The sequence below is a fragment of the Nerophis lumbriciformis genome, linkage group LG09 (genome assembly GCF_033978685.3).
Source record: "Nerophis lumbriciformis linkage group LG09, RoL_Nlum_v2.1, whole genome shotgun sequence".
Lineage (NCBI taxonomy): Eukaryota > Metazoa > Chordata > Actinopteri > Syngnathiformes > Syngnathidae > Nerophis > Nerophis lumbriciformis.
This window is the reverse complement of record NC_084556.2, coordinates 25,198,941-25,216,672: the sequence shown is the minus strand read 5'-3', so window position 1 is coordinate 25,216,672 and position 17,732 is coordinate 25,198,941. Positions and strand designations below refer to the sequence as shown.

The following is a 17,732-nucleotide window of genomic DNA, read 5'->3' as shown; positions in this document are numbered from 1 at the left end:
TTGTATCGACCTGCAAAACCTTAGTGTAAATTCAAACAAAACGGAAACTGATAATTGCCCCAGATCAGGAACTCCCTTGGTGCTCTGAGTGCATCTATTAAAAGCAGCCTCAGAAACCTTGGGGTTGTGTTTGATCAGTCCATGTCTTTGGAAGGTCATTGAGTTCAACTGACCAAAAACTGTTTTTATCATCTCAGAAATATTTCTAAAGTGAGAAATTTGTTGTCAAAATTGGATCTCAAAATGATCATTCACGCGTTCATTTCGTCTCGCATTGACTATTGCAATTCTCTCTTCACCCTTTTCAACAAGTCAACGCTAAAGAGACTTCAGACTGTAGAAAATGCGGCTGCCAGACTTTTGACCGGTGCACCCAGAACAGCCCGTATCACCCCCGTTTTATGTAGTCTTCATAAAACCTGAGTTTAAGATTTTAGTCCTGACATTCCGTGCGTTGCATGGTGGGGCCCCTCAGTACATCACTGACTTGCTATGCCTCTACTCCTCAGGGCACAGCCTCCGGTCTTCAGGCCAGGGTCTTCTAAAGATCCCGAAAACTAGTTTTAAAACCCGTGGAGACCTGGCATTCCAGGCTACAGCTCCCAGGCTCTGGAACAATTTGCAACAGTCCCTCCGTGATCTTGACTGTGTTGAAACTTTTAAGAAACATTTGGAAAACTTATCTTTTTAGTAAAGCTTTTAGTTAATGCACCTTTAACTATCATTTTTAATCCACTTTGTATCCTTGTTATGATGTTGCCCCTGTTGTTTTAAATTGACTTGTTGTTTTACTTCACCTATGTTTTGTACAGCGCTTTGTGATTTGATCTGTGAAAAGCGCTTTAAAAATAAAATGTACTTACTTACTTACTTACTTACTTAGCTACGGAGCCCCTAAAGGGACATGGATGTTTTGCGAGATCTCGGAATACTTTTTGCGAGATCTCGCAATTCTTTTTGCGAGATTTTGCAAAACGTTTTTTTCCTATGTCAGTGAACCGGAAGTAAAACAGACATAGTAAGACCTATGTTTTGTACAGCGCTTTGTGATTTTATCTGTGAAAAGCGCTTTAAAAATAAAATGTACTTACTGACTCACGGAGCCCCTAAAGGGACATGGATGTTTTGCGAGATTGCGAGATCTCGCAATACTTTTTACGAGATCTCACAATACTTTTTGCGAGATCTCGCAAAAAGTATTTTTCCTATGTCAGTGAACCGGAAGTAAAACAGACACTGTACCCATTACGACGAGAAAGCCCCCTCGCCCTGATTATTCTTTTCAGATGTCTCTCACTTATGTCAAAATCCATGTCTATGTGCAAGAACGGATTTGATGTCTTTATATGTTAGGCCAGGGGTCGGGAACCTTTTTGGCTGAGAGAGCCATGAAAGCCAAATATTAAAAAAAAAATTTTCCGTGAGAGCCATATAATATTTTTTAACACTGAATACAACTAAATGTGTGCATTTTTAAGTAAGACCAACATTTTTTGAGTCTCTTATTATTTTTAATAACATTGTTATTCTGAAGCTAACCAATAATAAATAAAATATTTCTCACCATTAATGTGACTTTTTCAACAGGTGCGGGAAAAAAACGGATGGATGGATTAAAATGCATGAGAATGTTTTAGATTTTGACACTGTGATTACCAGCGGAATTATTCATTACTTATCGTGTTTAAGCAATGTCAGCTAAGATTTATGAGAGAGCCAGATGCAGTCATCAAAAGAGCCACATCTGGCTCGAGAGCCATAGGTTCCCTACCCCTGTGTTAGGCCAATACTAAAATAGAAATCAATAAACTTCTCCCATGGATGATGGGTAGGCTCCCCCATCGCTTTGTCTGTTTCACGCTGCTGCCCACTGCTCCCCTCACCTCCCAGGGGGTGATCAAGGGTGATGGGTCAAATGCAGAGAATAATTTCGCCACACCTGGTGTGTGTGTGACAATCATTGGCACTTTAACTTTAACTTAACTTCCGGTTCACCATCGCTGTGTCTGTTTTACTTCCGGTTCACTGACATAGGAAAAAAACCTATTGCGAGATCTTGCAAAACATTTTTTCCCCCTCCATGTCCCTTTAGGGCACAGGTGTCAAACTCTGGCCCGCCGTGTAATTTCATTTGGCTCTTGAGGCAAAATCAAATTAACATTAGAGCTGGCTCGCCGATATTATACAACGTTTGTGCCGCTGTAACACCGCATTCACCGCTAATACTCATACTTCCCAACCCTCCCGATTTTCAGTGCCCCTCTCGAAAGTCTCCCGGGGCAACCATTCTCCCGAATTTCTCCCGATTACCACCCGGACAACAATATTGAGGGCGTGCCTTAAAGGCACTGCCTTTAGCGTCCTCTACAACCTGTCGTCATGTCTGCTTTTCCTCTATACAAACAGCGTGCCGGCCCCTGTCACATGATATATGCGACTTCTACACACACATAAGTGAATGCAAGGCATACTTGATCAACAGCCATACAGGTCACACTGAGGATGGCCGCATAAACAACGTTGACACTGTTACAAATATGCGCCACACTGTGAAACCACACCAAACAAGAATGACAAACACATTTTGGGAGAACACCGTAACACAACATAAACACAACAGAACGAATACCCAGAACCCCTGGGAGCACTAACTCTTCCGGGACGCTACAATATACACCCCCCGCTACTACCAAACTATGCCTCCCCAACCCCGCCCACCTGAGCCCCGACATTAATGAACTAGCATCCAAGAAAAGATGGCAGGTATCTGGCTTGGGCACATCAGATTAGATCAGTGTGTTGCAAACTGAGCAGTAAAAAGTCCTGAATGGTTGATTTATTCATTATTTTATTTTCAAATTTATTAGCCTGTGGAAAAAGTTAATGTTGATATTTACCTCAGAAGGCTGCAAATAGAAAAGAGGCATTCAATTTTTTACTTAAATTTTATTTAATACACCATTGATGTTTTTTCGTTTGTTTTTTGAAAGTTGATTTTGCACTATTAAGTTATATAAGCGTTGCTTGTTCCATATTCAGTGTTAAAGCAAATCAGTGTAGCAAACTGAGCAATAATTAACGTTTTATTCATGCACTTTCTCTTGCTACTTCAAGGCTTGAATGTTTGATTCATTCATTATTGTAATTTTATTTTCAAATGTATTATTAGCCTGTGGAAAAAGTTTATTTTGATATTTACCTCAGAAGGCTGCAAATAGAAAAGAGGCATTCAATTTTTATTTAAATTTTATTTGATATGCCATTGATATTTTTGAATTATTATTATTATTATTTGAAACTCGATTTTGCATGTCACTATCAATCAATCAATGTTTATTTATATAGCCCTAAATCACAAGTGTCTCGAAGGGCTGCACAAGCCACAACGACATCCTCGGTACAGAGCCCACATAAGGGCAAGGAAAAACTCACCCCAGTGGGACGTCGATGTGAATGACTATGAGAAACCTTGGAGAGGACCGCATATGTGGGTAACCCCCCCCCCCCCCCCCTCTAGGGGAGACCGAATGCAATGGATGTCGAGTGGGTCTGACATAATATTGTGAGAGTCCAGTCCATAGTGGATCCAACATAATAGTATAGTCCAGTCCATAGTGGGGCCAGCAGGAAACCATCCCGAGCGGAGACGGGTCAGTAGCGCAGAGATGTTCCCAACCGATGCACAGGCGAGCGGTCCACCCCCGGTCCTGACTCTGGACAGCCAGCACTTCATTCATGGCCAGCACTTCATCCATGGCCACCCTCCACAAGGGAGAGGGGAGCAGAGGAGAAAATAAAATAAATGGCAGACCAACTGGTCTAAAAGGGGGGTCTATTTAAAGGCTAGAGTATACAAATGAGTTTTAAGATGGGACTTAAATGCTTCTACTGAGGTAGCATCTCTAATTGTTACCGGGAGGGCATTCCATAGTACTGGAGCCCGAATAGTAAACGCTCTATAGCCCGCAGACTTTTTGTGGGCTCTGGCAATCACTAATATACTACTATAAAGTTATATAAGCCTTGCTTGTTCAATATTCAATGCAAAACTTGTTTGGGTCCCTATTAAAAGTGTAATTTGTTCAACCTTGGCCCGCGGCTTTGTTCAGTTTTAGATTTTGGCCCACTCTGTATTTGAGTTTGACACCCCTGCTTTAGGGGCTCCGTGTAATGCACCTTTTTAACTATCATTTTTAATCCGCCTTGTATCCTTTTTATGATGTTGCCCTGTTGTTTTACTTTACCTATGTTTTGTACAGCGCTTTGTGATTTTATCTCTGAAAATTGCTTTATAAATAAAATGTACTTACTTACTTACTTAGTGAGCAGGGCGACAGTACAAAGGAACGGTTCCCTACACTGCCATGGGGGGAGAGGCGCCAGCCAGAAAGACTACATCTCCCAGAGTGCACCGCGCGCCCCATTATGTTCCCAACAGCTGACAGACGGTGAAAGCCACTAGCAGAGAGCTGTCTGTTGGGGGAGAAGAGACCTCTCTTGTCGCTAAACTACGGGCTTCATCGTCACGTCAAGGGACTTTTCAACAACCTTCCTTGCGTCGAGCGTCCTATCTCGGACTAAACAACAGAAGTAGAGGCATTGTTTAGCAGTTTGGAAGCTAGGGGACATTGGCGCGGTCAGGTGCTTCCTTTTCCACAATAAGTCGCCGGGGCTGCTGCATACATGTCGGAGTGTTAGCCATTGCCGCTTCCCAACCAGCCCTCCCAGCCCTCCCAGCCGAGCCCAAATGCCGAGGAATGGATAGTGTGTCGAGCATGGTCGAGAGTGACGAGAAGCCGGAGAGGGACAGCGGTGGCGGCGATGGAGGAGACTTAATAGCCATGGCCGCGCTCCACCAGTGCGAGCTGATCCAGAACATGATAGATATCTCCATCTCCAGCTTACGGGGGCTCAGGACCAAATGCGCCGCGTCCAACGACCTCACGCAGCAAGAAATCCGCACACTGGAGGTAAATGTTGCTAATGTGACACACACACACACACACACAAAAAAGGCCGCCACGGCCGTCTCGTCTTGTCAAATTGCGGAGTCATGACGTCCGCCTCTCGTAGCTTTACCGAAAGACCCCAAATTGATGTTTATTTTCTGCGCATCTCGACCTAAAAGATGCTCCTGTCTGACCTCTTTCTGGGCTTTCTCATTGAGCCATCTCGATTTAATACTAAATAATCTGCTTTTATTTATAGAGTTGCACATGCTGCTGTGTGCATAGTATTGTAACCGAGAGGCCCTCGGCACTAGCAAACAAAGACGCAAAAAAAAAAAAAAAAACGAGTTGCACGACCCGCTCTTGTGTTTATATGCAATACTCAGCCTGCATGAAGCCGTGCAGCCTTGCAATGACATTGGGCCTCTGCACACTCCATAAATGCACGCTTTTCTTCAACTGGGCCCCGCATTATTCCAAGGAAGTGTGAAACACGTACTGCCCATTTAATAGAAATATGCCATGCTTTGACAAGAATGACTGTCTGTAACCAATACAATCACATCAGTAATTGCTGAGACATGAAGAAAGGGCATTGCAGTGAATATGATCTGCTCTTTTTTTTTTTTTAGACATATGTTATTTATTTATTTATTTGAATTAGGACAGGGGTCGGCAACTCAAAATGTTGAAAGAGCCATATTGGACCAAAAATACAAAAACAAATCTGTCTGGAGCCGCAAAAAATTAAAAGCCATATTACATACAGATAGTGTGTCATGAAACATAAATTGAATTAAGATGACTTAAAGGAAACTAAATGACCTCAAATATACCTACAAAAAAGGCATAATGATGCAATATGTACATATCGCTAGCCTAAATAGCATGTTAGCATCGATTAGCTTGCAGTCATGCAGTGACCAAATATGTCTGATTAGCACTCCACACAAGTCAATAACATCAACAAAACTCACCTTTGTGCATTCATGCACAACGTTAAAAGTTTGGTGGACAAAATGAGACTGAAAAAGAAGTGGCATAAAACACGTCCTAGAAAGTCGGAGAAAGTTATATATGTAAACAAACTACGGTGAGTTCAAGGACCGCCAAAATTAGTAGGACAAAACGGCACTCGCCAAATACTCGAATCAGTGAGGCACGTTTAATATAAACAGTGTGCTTTATAACAATTAGGGAGGTTTGCGTCATGTTTGTCCTCCTACGGAAACCATATTAAAACAAACAAAAAATGTTTTTCCCCTCATCTTTTTCCATTTATTTCATACATGTTTGAAAAAGCTAAAGAGAGCCACTAGGGCGGCGCTAAAGAGCCGCATGCGGCTCTAGAGCCGCGGGTTGCCGACCCCTGAATTAGGACAATGCATATTCATCAACATAGAGCAACAATGTAAATATGCCGGAGTTAGCACAATAGCTAATTTTCATCCGTTGTCCTAAGGCAGGTTGAATTGTGCAACTGTATACATGTGACGTTCCTATGTTTGCATACAATAAAACCATTACCGCTATCATAATCCAACCGTCCCAGATCACATAGTACGTAACAGTTTTGCTAAAAGCAAAACATAGCTTACATACCGTACTGTTTTTCTTTATTAAAACCGACTAGCAACAAATCTAGCATTTTTTCCTGGTGTTATTGTAGACTGCACTGCCACTGTGTTTAGAGATTCTTCTGTCCCTCCATGTACCAGAGGAACAGCGAGCTGCAGCGTGCCCGACTGTCCCAAAACACTCACTGACGTCGCGCTTGCATGCCTTTCTCTCCTTAAACGCCGCCTCTTACCTCGTATTAGCGCACTTTGCACATTTTGTAGATGGCTGTCCGTGGGTATGTCTCGGATAGATTAAAGTATGTCCACATTGCAGACATGCTGTCTCAGCTCCAAACAATCCCGTGCATATTGCCTACATCATCACAACATCCGGTTTCGGCAGTGTTTTGTTGGTCAAAGTCCTATTTCGGCGACCAAATTTCCGGTGCATCATTAATCAATGGTGAGCAAGTATTAGGCTATACATATATCCATTCATACTGTAAGGGCCTGCTGGTGGTAATGTTACGTTAGTGTATTATTGATGTTGATTGTTCCCATCGCCGTTAACACATCATGTTGGTGTTGTGTGTCTGGGAGTGAAGCACGGAGACGGATGTGTGCACAAATGGGGATATGGGTTGGAATTGGGTGGGTTGTTAGCATAAGATTGGCAATACAAGTTAAAAAGAGTGTCTGACTTTTTGTGATTCTTTCTGGAGGCTACAATACATAACATTTCTTGCATTTTTTTGTTCGCAAAAAACACATTTTTGCGGTGTGGTGGCATTTAATTTGGCGTGGCGGCGCACCACGATCAATTACATTAAGGGGAAGCCCCAACCTTAGTATTTTATAACAATTGAAATACAGAGGGACCTCCATTAACACATTTTAATTGGTTCAGGGTTGGTGAATAGAAAAGTTTGGATATTGAAGCAAATTTAAAGGTGTAAAACTGTATAGAACTATGCCACTCCATTTTGTAGACTATTTCATCTGGAATTAATCCACTCAAAGTTTTTTTTATATTATTTTTGGTTTTAGTTATTTTTTAATCATTATTTAATTCCTATTTTTGGGTTAGTGATGTTTATTAGTCTTTAGCAGCATTTGTTTCTTTAATCTCCACCGTAAAGCTATGCTTTACAGATGTCATGTCAACTCTTCATGCGTCTACCATGACACATTGTATCAGGTGTCCTTGGAAAGGTGATTACAGGCAAAGAGGTGACTTTTGGACATACGGCTTTAATTTATTCAAGTGCACTTTGTGTTAATTGGCCGTTCACTTAGAGCAGAGACAAACTGTCACTGCCCAATTTTCTGAGCTGCCCGATCCGCCAGTGCATGCGCAAACATTGCAACTTCCTGCCGTTGTATTATAGTTCTATGACCTTGAGTGGTTAACGATATTACAAAATTAATAACCTATGTACATTCAAAGTGTTAGGATAGTGAAAATTATTTTGGAAAAATGATAAGCATGGAAAGCAAAGCTTATATTTAGTTACGGCAATGTAACCACTAAATATGTCACATGTTAGGATAGTGAAAATTATTTTGGAAAAATGATAAGCATGAAAAGCAAAGCTTATATTTAGTTACGGCAATGTAACCACTAAATATGTCACATAGAGTCAAAGCTAAGATGAAAAGAGCAGTTTCAAAATTCAATAATGAACAAAGTTATTTACATTTTTTATTAGTTTAGGTTATCCGCAGATACTTTGTCAAATTGTTGTTTAAAACAAAATAATAAAATGCCTATATTTTGGAAAAACTGCCGTCAAGTAGGGAGCGGAAATAGCTGACTTGGCTGGGAAGGTTCCAATCAGGGATTTATGCTACCGATTCTGAACCAATACTGATCACATGTATTAACTGTACATTTTTAAATTAATTCATGGTGGGTGCTATTACAGTTCCACAATATCAACACAATATTTAAACAAGTTCCTTATTCTCTTTTATTGCATATGATTGTTTGAGCAAAACAAAGTCAATAGCAAACAATAACTAAACAAAATAAAAAACTGCTATCTATTGCTCATTTAAATCATTCGTTTTTTTCCCTTCAAAGTCCTGTGTCCAGGGAATTACTACCTGAATTTGCAAACATTAACAAAAATGACAAAAACATTATTGTGAGAAAATAAAAACATTGATCTATCAGTCTAGTATTGTTCGTATACTGATACTACCATTGGTGTTGACGTCACCAATTTATGGATGGATCTGGACTCCTCTTACATGTTGTGTACTGACTGTGACAATGCTGACAAACTAACAGTTGTTATATTATCCTCTCTCTTGACTCTTATTAATCTATTTGTTAATTTCCTGTAAATAACTGCTTACTTTCGGCTGTATTGCTCTTCCATCTACACTTCTTAAACTTTGCTAAGCACTTATTTCTTGGTGGTATTTCAAGCTGGTTTAGCATGCTATTAGCTTACCTGCTCCTGGGTTAGTACTCTCTGTGTAACATGTTTAGCCTTGTTTTGATACTTGATAATGATATTTGATCAAGATACTTAAGATTGCGCTGACGGTCGGGCAGCTCCGAGACCGACTATTTGTGGAAACAGCTGTTTTTTCCATTTACCTACCCAACCACAACAGTTATGTCAACATTAACACGTGAACATACCCTTTAGACACATACTGTCTTGTTTGCTTGTTTCAAAATGCGTCACACACTCTTTAATTGCATTCTAATCTTCAGACAATGCCTCTTCCGTTGTCATGTTGCAGTTCCTAATTCCTTCCATGTGTTCTATATAATCTAGTGAATTTCTTCATCATGTCTATGCAGCTTCTCTCTCTCTGGAGGTCCACTCTCTATTTGAGGCCTCCACGGGGTTTGTTTACGCGCTCTGCTTGTTTTTGCAATATTCTCAGCTGCACGATGACTGAAGGAATCATGTCATGGAAAGTAGAGCATCGCGTTGTTAGGAACAATGCTCCTGATGAGGAGGGGGGGGGGGGGGGGGGGGGGGGGGGTGCAATGGTTGTGCATTTTGATGTGCAATTTTTTTTATTTAGTTGGACAAACATCTCTTCCTGACTCATGCTGTCATTATGGATGCATGATAGATGTTTTTATTTTTGGCTCATCGTTTATTTAAGCCCTTTTCTTTGAAGGGGTGCAAGGATAGGAGCGCTGTAGATTGGCAAGAGGCTATTAATTATCCACGTGTGCGTTTTATTTCTGTATGATTTAGGTTATGTTTACACTGCAGGGTATTCAGATTATTTTGTTACATTCAATCTTTTTATGTACCTAGTCATTCGCATTACAAAATACAATTGATTTCTACTGTGAATGGAATGGATCCCTGAAGTTACCCGCATGCGCACATGTGATGCAGTGTTTTTACTAGGAATGTAACAATATGAAAATGTTATTACGGTTAATGTGACCAAAATGTTCTTGTTTGTCGTTAAGGATGTGCGATTGATCAACCACCGATCAGTATCTGACGATTTTTCGTGAAAAAGTATGTGATCTGCCACTGCTTATTAATGCCTTTCAACACCGATCACGTCTGGCCGACACTTTATTTTTATTTTTTTATCACTAAATATGTATCTTCATACTCGGGTGGGGTACTGACCAGTGATCACTTCCTGTGTTACACGTAGGGCTGGGGGATATGGACCAAAACTGATATCCAGGTATTTTTAGTCCAAATTGCGATAAATGGTATATACCCCCAGTATTTTAAACAATACGTGCAAAGGGCTTAAGGTTGCCTAAGTGTTTTATGGCGAGATAACTAATGTTGAGAGTACTCAGATTATTTTAGTTGTAAGTAGTAACGTAACGTGTTTTTTATTCTTATAAAGTAATTAGTTAGCCGTTACTATAGCCAAGCACTTTTCATTAATTGTGTTCATTAACGAAAGGTTTATAGCCTCAAACTTGTGCGCGGGGATAGATGGAGCTTCTACTCGCTCACTGTGGTGATGGCTGCTGGCTATTCAGAATCAACAGATATCGGTATGGTGGTATTGTCTCAAATATATATCTCTTTCTAAAATATACCAGTGTTAACTGTAATACTAGTATACCGCCCAGCCCTAAGGGAAAGTGCAAAAAAAGGTAATAAGCGGTAGAAAATGGATGGATGGATGGATGCATAAAAAACAGTTAATATACAGGCCTGTAAAGTTTCCGCAAAAACGTGGAAATCCGTGTTTTAAACATACATTTTCGCCTCATAATATCACAACTGCGTTTTTTAAAATTAAATATCGATAAAAATACGGTTCAAACTAAATTTGTTGAACACTCTCCTCAGCTGAGCTGTTTCTCAGTCTTGCCTCAACGCCGCACTGAGTTGCAGGACAAGCTAACATGATTGGCAGCAAAGTAGACAGACGTCAACGTTGCAGCTCTGATAACCAACGGTGCCGACAACAACTAAGCTACCTAGATGGTTAGCTAACGAGCAAACTTGTTTCGTTGCTCCAAAATAAATAGAAGAAACAATTTTATGACCATGGTTGAGAGCACTGCAACAATCATATTTGGATGATTACTATCAAACACTGTTAGTTATTTTTTAGTAGTCAGCGAGAAGGTATATTTTTCCTGTTACGGATTTTAAACAAAGGTCATGACACCGGAAGTATATTACCCGAGGGGGCGTGGCTAAAGGATAAAGTTGCCAAATGGGAAACGTTTAAGTTCTTTGCATGAATGTTATAGAATTTTACATTACAATTTTAATGATAATAATTTTAGTAAATGATCTACTAAATAAAAGCAAAAACATATTTGGCACATTACATGGTACATGTAAGTGTCAAAATGTCAGCCAAAAGAGGTTGGTAGATTAGAATAAATCCAAAGGTAAAATATAGCGTAGAAATTCACCCAATTGCAGAAAATGTAGTCTGTATTTAAAAAAAAATATTTTTTATACTTTGTGCTGATAGACACATCCCTGAAAATAGCAGCAATAAAAATACAAAACACAAAATCTAACTTCCTCAAAAAGAAAAAAAACATTTTGTGATGATGTTTAAAAAGCTGCACACTGGTATATTGACTATTTATTAACTCCCACTCTAATAGCACTCTAATAGAATTGTGTCAGTGATTAATTCTTAACATGTTAGTTAGCTAATAGATTATATGTTTAATCTTTTGGTATCGGCGCATTGGTGCCTAATGTCTGTCTCTGTGTTTGTCTGTGTGTTTGCGCTCGCAGTGTTGCCAACTCTGCAGGAGGGAATAGAAGGAAATGTTCTCTCACTTTACATGTTTTCACTGGCGATGTTTTTGCGAGTGGCGGCGCGGACCCGCTTCCGCTTAAAAAACACGAGTGACATCACTATTATTGCCGACAAATATAATTGTCGACTAATTGTTGCACCCCTAATACATAATAGTGTCTTCAAAGTGTGCAGTTTATTGCTAAAATAAGGACTTTTGTCGAGAGTATAATCAATTATTCATGTTTACATTGATTCTAATGGGAAGCTCTGCTTAACTATACAAACTTGTCAGTTTACGAACTATGTTCAAGAACCAATTCAGTTCGTAAATCATGATTCCACTGTACTAGTATTTTATGTCTGGGTGGGGGTCCTGCTTTGGAAAAATCTGTACCCCTTTTTAGATATCACATTTAGATCCTCTTAAAACATTTACATGTTGCACAATGAAATGAGATAAAGTGTACATTCCTGTTACTTTGTCTATAAAATATATCATGATAGTTTTTTTTATATTTATCATTATAGTTATGATTTATTTATATCATTTCTGTAATATACTATTAGCATGATTAATATCTATGAAATAACATTCTTAATACAAAACCCAAAACCAGTGAAGTTGGCACTTTGTGTAAATCTTAAATAAAAACAGAATACAATGATTTGCAAATCCTTTTCAACTTATATTCAATTGAATACACTGCAAAGACAAGATATTTAATGTTCGAACTGAGAAACTACTTTTTTTCTTTCTTTTTCCAAATCATAAAATTAGAATTTAATGGCAGCGACACATTGCAGAAAAGTTTGCACAGGGGCATTTTTACCACTGTGTTACGTGGCCTTTCCTTTTAACAACACTCAGTACATGTTTTGGAACTGAGGATAGACCAATTTTTGAAGCTTTTCGGGTGGAATTCTTTCCCATTCTTGCTTGATGTACAGCTTAAGTTGTTCAACAGTCCGGTGTCTCCGTTGTCGTATTTTACGCTTCATAATGCGCCACACATATTCAATGGGGGACAGGTCTGGACTATAGGCAGGCCAGTCTAGTACTCGCACTCTTTTACTACGAAGCCACGCTGTTGTAACGGGTGCAGAATGTGGCTTGGCATTGTCTTGCTGAAATAAGCAGGGGCGTCCATGAAAAAGACGTTGCTTGCATGGCAACTTATGTTGCTCCAAAACCTTTATGTACCTTTCAGCATTAATGGTGCCTTCACAGATGTGTAAGTTACCCATGCCCTGGGCACCAATACACCCCCATACCATCAGAGATACTGGCTTTTGAACTTTGCGCCTATAACAGTCCGGATGGTTCTTTTTCTTCTTTGGTCCGGAGGACACAACGTCCACAGTTTCCAAAAACAATTTGAAATGTGGACTCTTCAGACCACAGAACACTTTTCCACTTTGCATCAGTCCATCTTAGATGAGCTCGGGCCCAGCGAAGCCGGCGGCGTTTCTGGGTGTTGTTGTCGCTTTGCATAGTAGAGTTTTAACTTGCACTTACAGATGTAGCGACGAACTGTAGTTACTGACAGTGGTTTACTGAACTGTTCCTGAGCCCATGTGATGATATCCTTTACACACTGATGTCGATTTTTGATGCAGTACCGCCTGAGGGATTGAAGGTCCGTAATATCACTTACGTGCAGTGATTTCTCTAGATTCTCTGAACCTTTTGATGATATTACCGTAGATGGTGAAATCCCTAAATTCCTTGCAATAGCTCGTTGAGAAATGTTGTTCTTACACTGTTCAACAATTTGCTCACACATTTGTTCACAAAGTGGTGACCCTCGCCCCATCCTTGTTTGTGAATGACTGAGCGTTTCATGGAAGCTGCTTTTTTATCCCAATCATGGCACCCACCTGGTCCAAATTAGCCTGTTCACCTATGGGATGTTCCAAATAAGTGTTTGATGAGCATTCCTCAAATTCCTCTGTCTATTTTGCCAGTTTTATCACGATGAGATGGCGACTTGTCCAGGGTGTACCCCGCCTTCCGCCCGATTGTAGCTGAGATAGGCTCCAGCGCCTCCCGTGACCCCTAAGGGAATAAGCGGTAGAAAATGGATGGATGGATGGATGGATGCATCACATATTTCCAGTTGTTTCATTACAGCCTGTCTGAAAAGGAGTAGGAAGAAGCAGAGCTTTTTTTTTTTAACCCTAACCCTTTTCATATTATAGCAGTTTTATCCAATTTCTTCGTTCTCTGTTTGTAACAGTACATTGGAAAAAAAAAGAATAAATAAATATATCATAAGTAAGTAAACAAATATTAAATACATAAATAATCATATCTTATTTTTTAAAAGGTTTAATATATTTATGATAATTATTGTTCTTTGTACTTTGTGAAGTACAAAGAAGAACTGTCTCACAGTTTTTGGGGCAGTTGCCTCAAATTATTTTCAGAGGAGCGTGTGGGCGAGCAGTCAGAGCTAGGAGTGGTGGGATATTGACACGAGTTCTAAAACAGAATCATTTTAGCTGTTTCATGCTCAATCATCCACTAGTCCTTTTTGAGGCCGTTTATTTTGGCAAATAATTAAGACGTTTCTCGCTTTTTAATATTATATCTGATGACATACTGTATATGAACGCAACCTGATCATTCAGACTGCAATTGCATCGTATACATTTTGGGTTTATATCCACATACGAAAATAGTCGGAGTCAGTCTTGAAAAAAATTGGAATAGTATTGTGCACATTGACATAAACAAAATCAAATATAAATCACATATGGCTTAAAAAATTGGAATTGACCTGCAGTGTGAACATACCCTAAGCCAGGGGTCGTCAAACGTGAGAGCTCCTGGAGTTTTACATAATGAAAATAGCTGAGAATTACTCATTTAGGTAACATTTAATTTACTCATTCAACCCAAACAAACTGAATAACCTTGTTTTGTAAGAACATGAACAGTAAATATGTTGCTATTCACAACTTTTCCGGTTGATAAATGATAAATGATAATTTTTCATAACTAGATCCCTATTACATGTTGCAATGCTTCTGTTTGAACGAGTTAAATTTGAGCTTCAACTTTTTTGTCCACCATTTTTGTCAATGATTTAAAAATGGATACCAAACTGAAGGAGAAAGTTTAACATGATAGCCAGTATCTAACGTATAAAAACGGCGCCATTGTTGCCTTGAATTTCATTTGCGTGGTTGAACAATGTGTCGTTCACAAACGACTTTTTGAACGGCTATAGGTGAACTGGGAACCAATTCCCAATTACTATCTTATACTATTTTGTGAATTTAAAGGTGACCTTTAAAATATTTGATAGTTTGGCCAGCATATAGCACCTGTGTACTGTGCATAATTACGAATCACATTTGTAGAACCCTCGGGGGACCGACTCGGAAAAGTGTGAGGAGTGACGGGTTGGAGACCCCTGCCCTAAGACCTCTATGAAAGGACAATTTCAGAATGCTTTGACCATTTAATTTTCTGTTAAATCACGACATTTCATATTTAGTAGTAAATGGATGGTAGCTTTATATTTCAGGTGTAAATGTGTGGAATATAATCAAAATGCAGGAAAGACCAATTTGAATTGAACTGTCAGTGTACTTTTGTACCTGAACCAACCCTTTCTCATGCTAGATTTTTCTCGCCAAAAACGTTGTGTGTCAAGTCGCCATTCTTTAGCACGCGTACATGCAACCCTGGAAGCGGATGGGATCTGGCTGAGTACTTCCTGATCAACGCTGACTTCCACATATATAGCATAGTTTTGAGCCTGACACAAGACAATAGGGTCAGTCATGCTTCTCTTATGTGTTTTTTGGAATGCCTGGAGTTTTTTTTTACTTAAAACCTTCAAGATACTATCGCTTCTGCAATTTGCAAGATGCTCAATTGACTTTCAAGTTAAAAAAACAAAAAACAAATCATTATATTGAGTCACTACACGGGAAATATTTCAGGCTTTATTTCTTGCAAATTCAATGATTATGGTTTAAAGATTATAATAAATCAATAAAATGTTTAATTTTGGAAAGTCATGCGCCACGCCCTAGTCAGCTAATTAACTCAAAACATCTGCACCTGCAATTAATGGTTTCCTGAGTCTTTGAATATTCTCTGTGTAATACAAGTCAATAGGATACATAATCATGGTGGAGTCTGCAGACTTGACACAAGTCTAAAAGACAGTCGTTGACACCCTCCACAAGGAGGGTGAGCAACCAAAGTTCATTGCTAAATAAGGTTGTTCAATGTGCTATATCCAAGCAAATTCAAAAAATTAGGAACTATTTAAAAGGATAGACACACAGTTTTTTTTAGTACTTGCCAGGACCTGAGTCCAAATTTCGTACCGCACACATGCAAATCTGTACGGGTATGACAAATACATTTCTGTTGAAACTTCCTTTTTTATTGATCTTATGTATATTCAAATTTTCTAAACCCTTAATTTGGGGTTCTTATTTTCTATAAGCCATGATCATCAGAATTGCAAGGAGAAAAGACTTGACATATATTTTATTTTATGTGTAATGAATCTCTATATAGGTTATGATGTTTTACTATGTTTAGCTGTACCGGTACATACATTTAAGTTGCTGCAGATACAGATGATCACATCTAACTATGAATTAAGTTTACTAGCACCTTGAGCATAAGTGTCCGTTGTATTCTAAAGACTCACTGACTTATTGTATATAAAGCGATAAAAATAACATATAATTACAAAACAACAATAACATAAAAAAATAATTATCTATGATCAGGTGCCATGCCAGTTCTGGCAATTTTTTTATATTGATCTTTTATAATCAGTCGATTGCTTTTTTTTTATCATGTTTGTCGTCATTGCTGCGTTTATAGGATAATGAAAAAATTATGCTTGTGATTTACCCTATGGAAGATCCCATTCAATACGAATGTGGGTTCGTACAAGATGCAGGTATTATCAAAAAAAGGCGTCCTATTATTTTCCTTAGTGAATATTATAGGAATATTGCTTACAAAATTTAGCATATTTTTAGCATTGCCAGTGTGAGTTGGATTTGATTTTGTTTTATGAATCAAATTGCTTTTTGATTGATATATGTGACCCTCCGTAAATAGTCATCATCCACTTTTCTCTTAAGCAGTTTGTTATAGTTTGTGCTTCACCCTGATTATTGATCAGTTTGTGTTGTAACAGTCAGCTTTCAAGACAAGTGCTCAGGTGGTCTTGGAGAAGTTGTATTCTAAAGTGGAGTTAGCAGGGTGGAGCTGTTGGCACTCTTACTTCCTTTCTCTTTAACAGCACTGACTGTTTTGACACCACTTCTTGCCATCTTGCCACTACTTTCATTTCTTCTTATTTTGAGCTCTCTTTGTATTTTCATGTTTTCAAATGCCTGTGGATGACATACTGAATTTGAGCATTGTCTCCAGAAGAGCCCTCTTGTATTTTATTGTGAATACGTTATTATTATACATCTTTTTTTTTCTAAAAATGTGTTTTAACTCCTTATGATTGCTACATGTCCTCAATAATAATGCCATAGTTGGCAAGCATGTTATTAAGTGCTTGGATACACACAAGCAAGTAATCAACAATTAATGGCCAATGCATTCTAATCTTATTTGAATAAAGTGCAAACAACACTGTAGGCTGAATTATGAAGAGGTGTGCCAAATGCAGGAAACACAAGATTGCTGTTTATTTTAGGTCCTTATTACAGCACAAGACTGCAAAACATTACAAGAAGGAATTGCTTGTACTCTGACATGTGACTTCTTCCCGGAAGTGAAAACCAGTGGTGGTCAACCAAGTTAAGACGGCTGTTGTACAGCAAGCAGCGCACAAATTATCGGAGTACAAAGAAGTCTTAAATCTTCCTGCAAAAAGCAGGTACGAGCAAAAAATCAAACTATGCAATGGAACAGACCCCTATACTTTATTAAAAAATTATTAGTTGAGTGATATCAAGTCTTATACGTCGGTCGTGTTCTCAGACATATCGAACTATT

General features: G+C 38.9%; 1 protein-coding gene across 2 annotated transcripts in view; it reads left to right on the top strand.

Annotated features, from left to right (window-relative positions):
* Positions 1-4,412: 4,412 nt before the first annotated feature.
* ksr1a (kinase suppressor of ras 1a) overlaps positions 4,413-17,732 on the top strand; it is a 68,919-nt gene continuing 55,599 nt past the window's right edge. For both annotated transcript variants that reach the window (XM_061962098.2, XM_061962097.2), the window contains exon 1: positions 4,413-4,970. In XM_061962098.2, the coding sequence (XP_061818082.1) occupies positions 4,758-4,970 (213 nt within the window). In that variant the 5' untranslated portion in view covers positions 4,413-4,757. The remainder of the gene's footprint in view (positions 4,971-17,732) is intronic.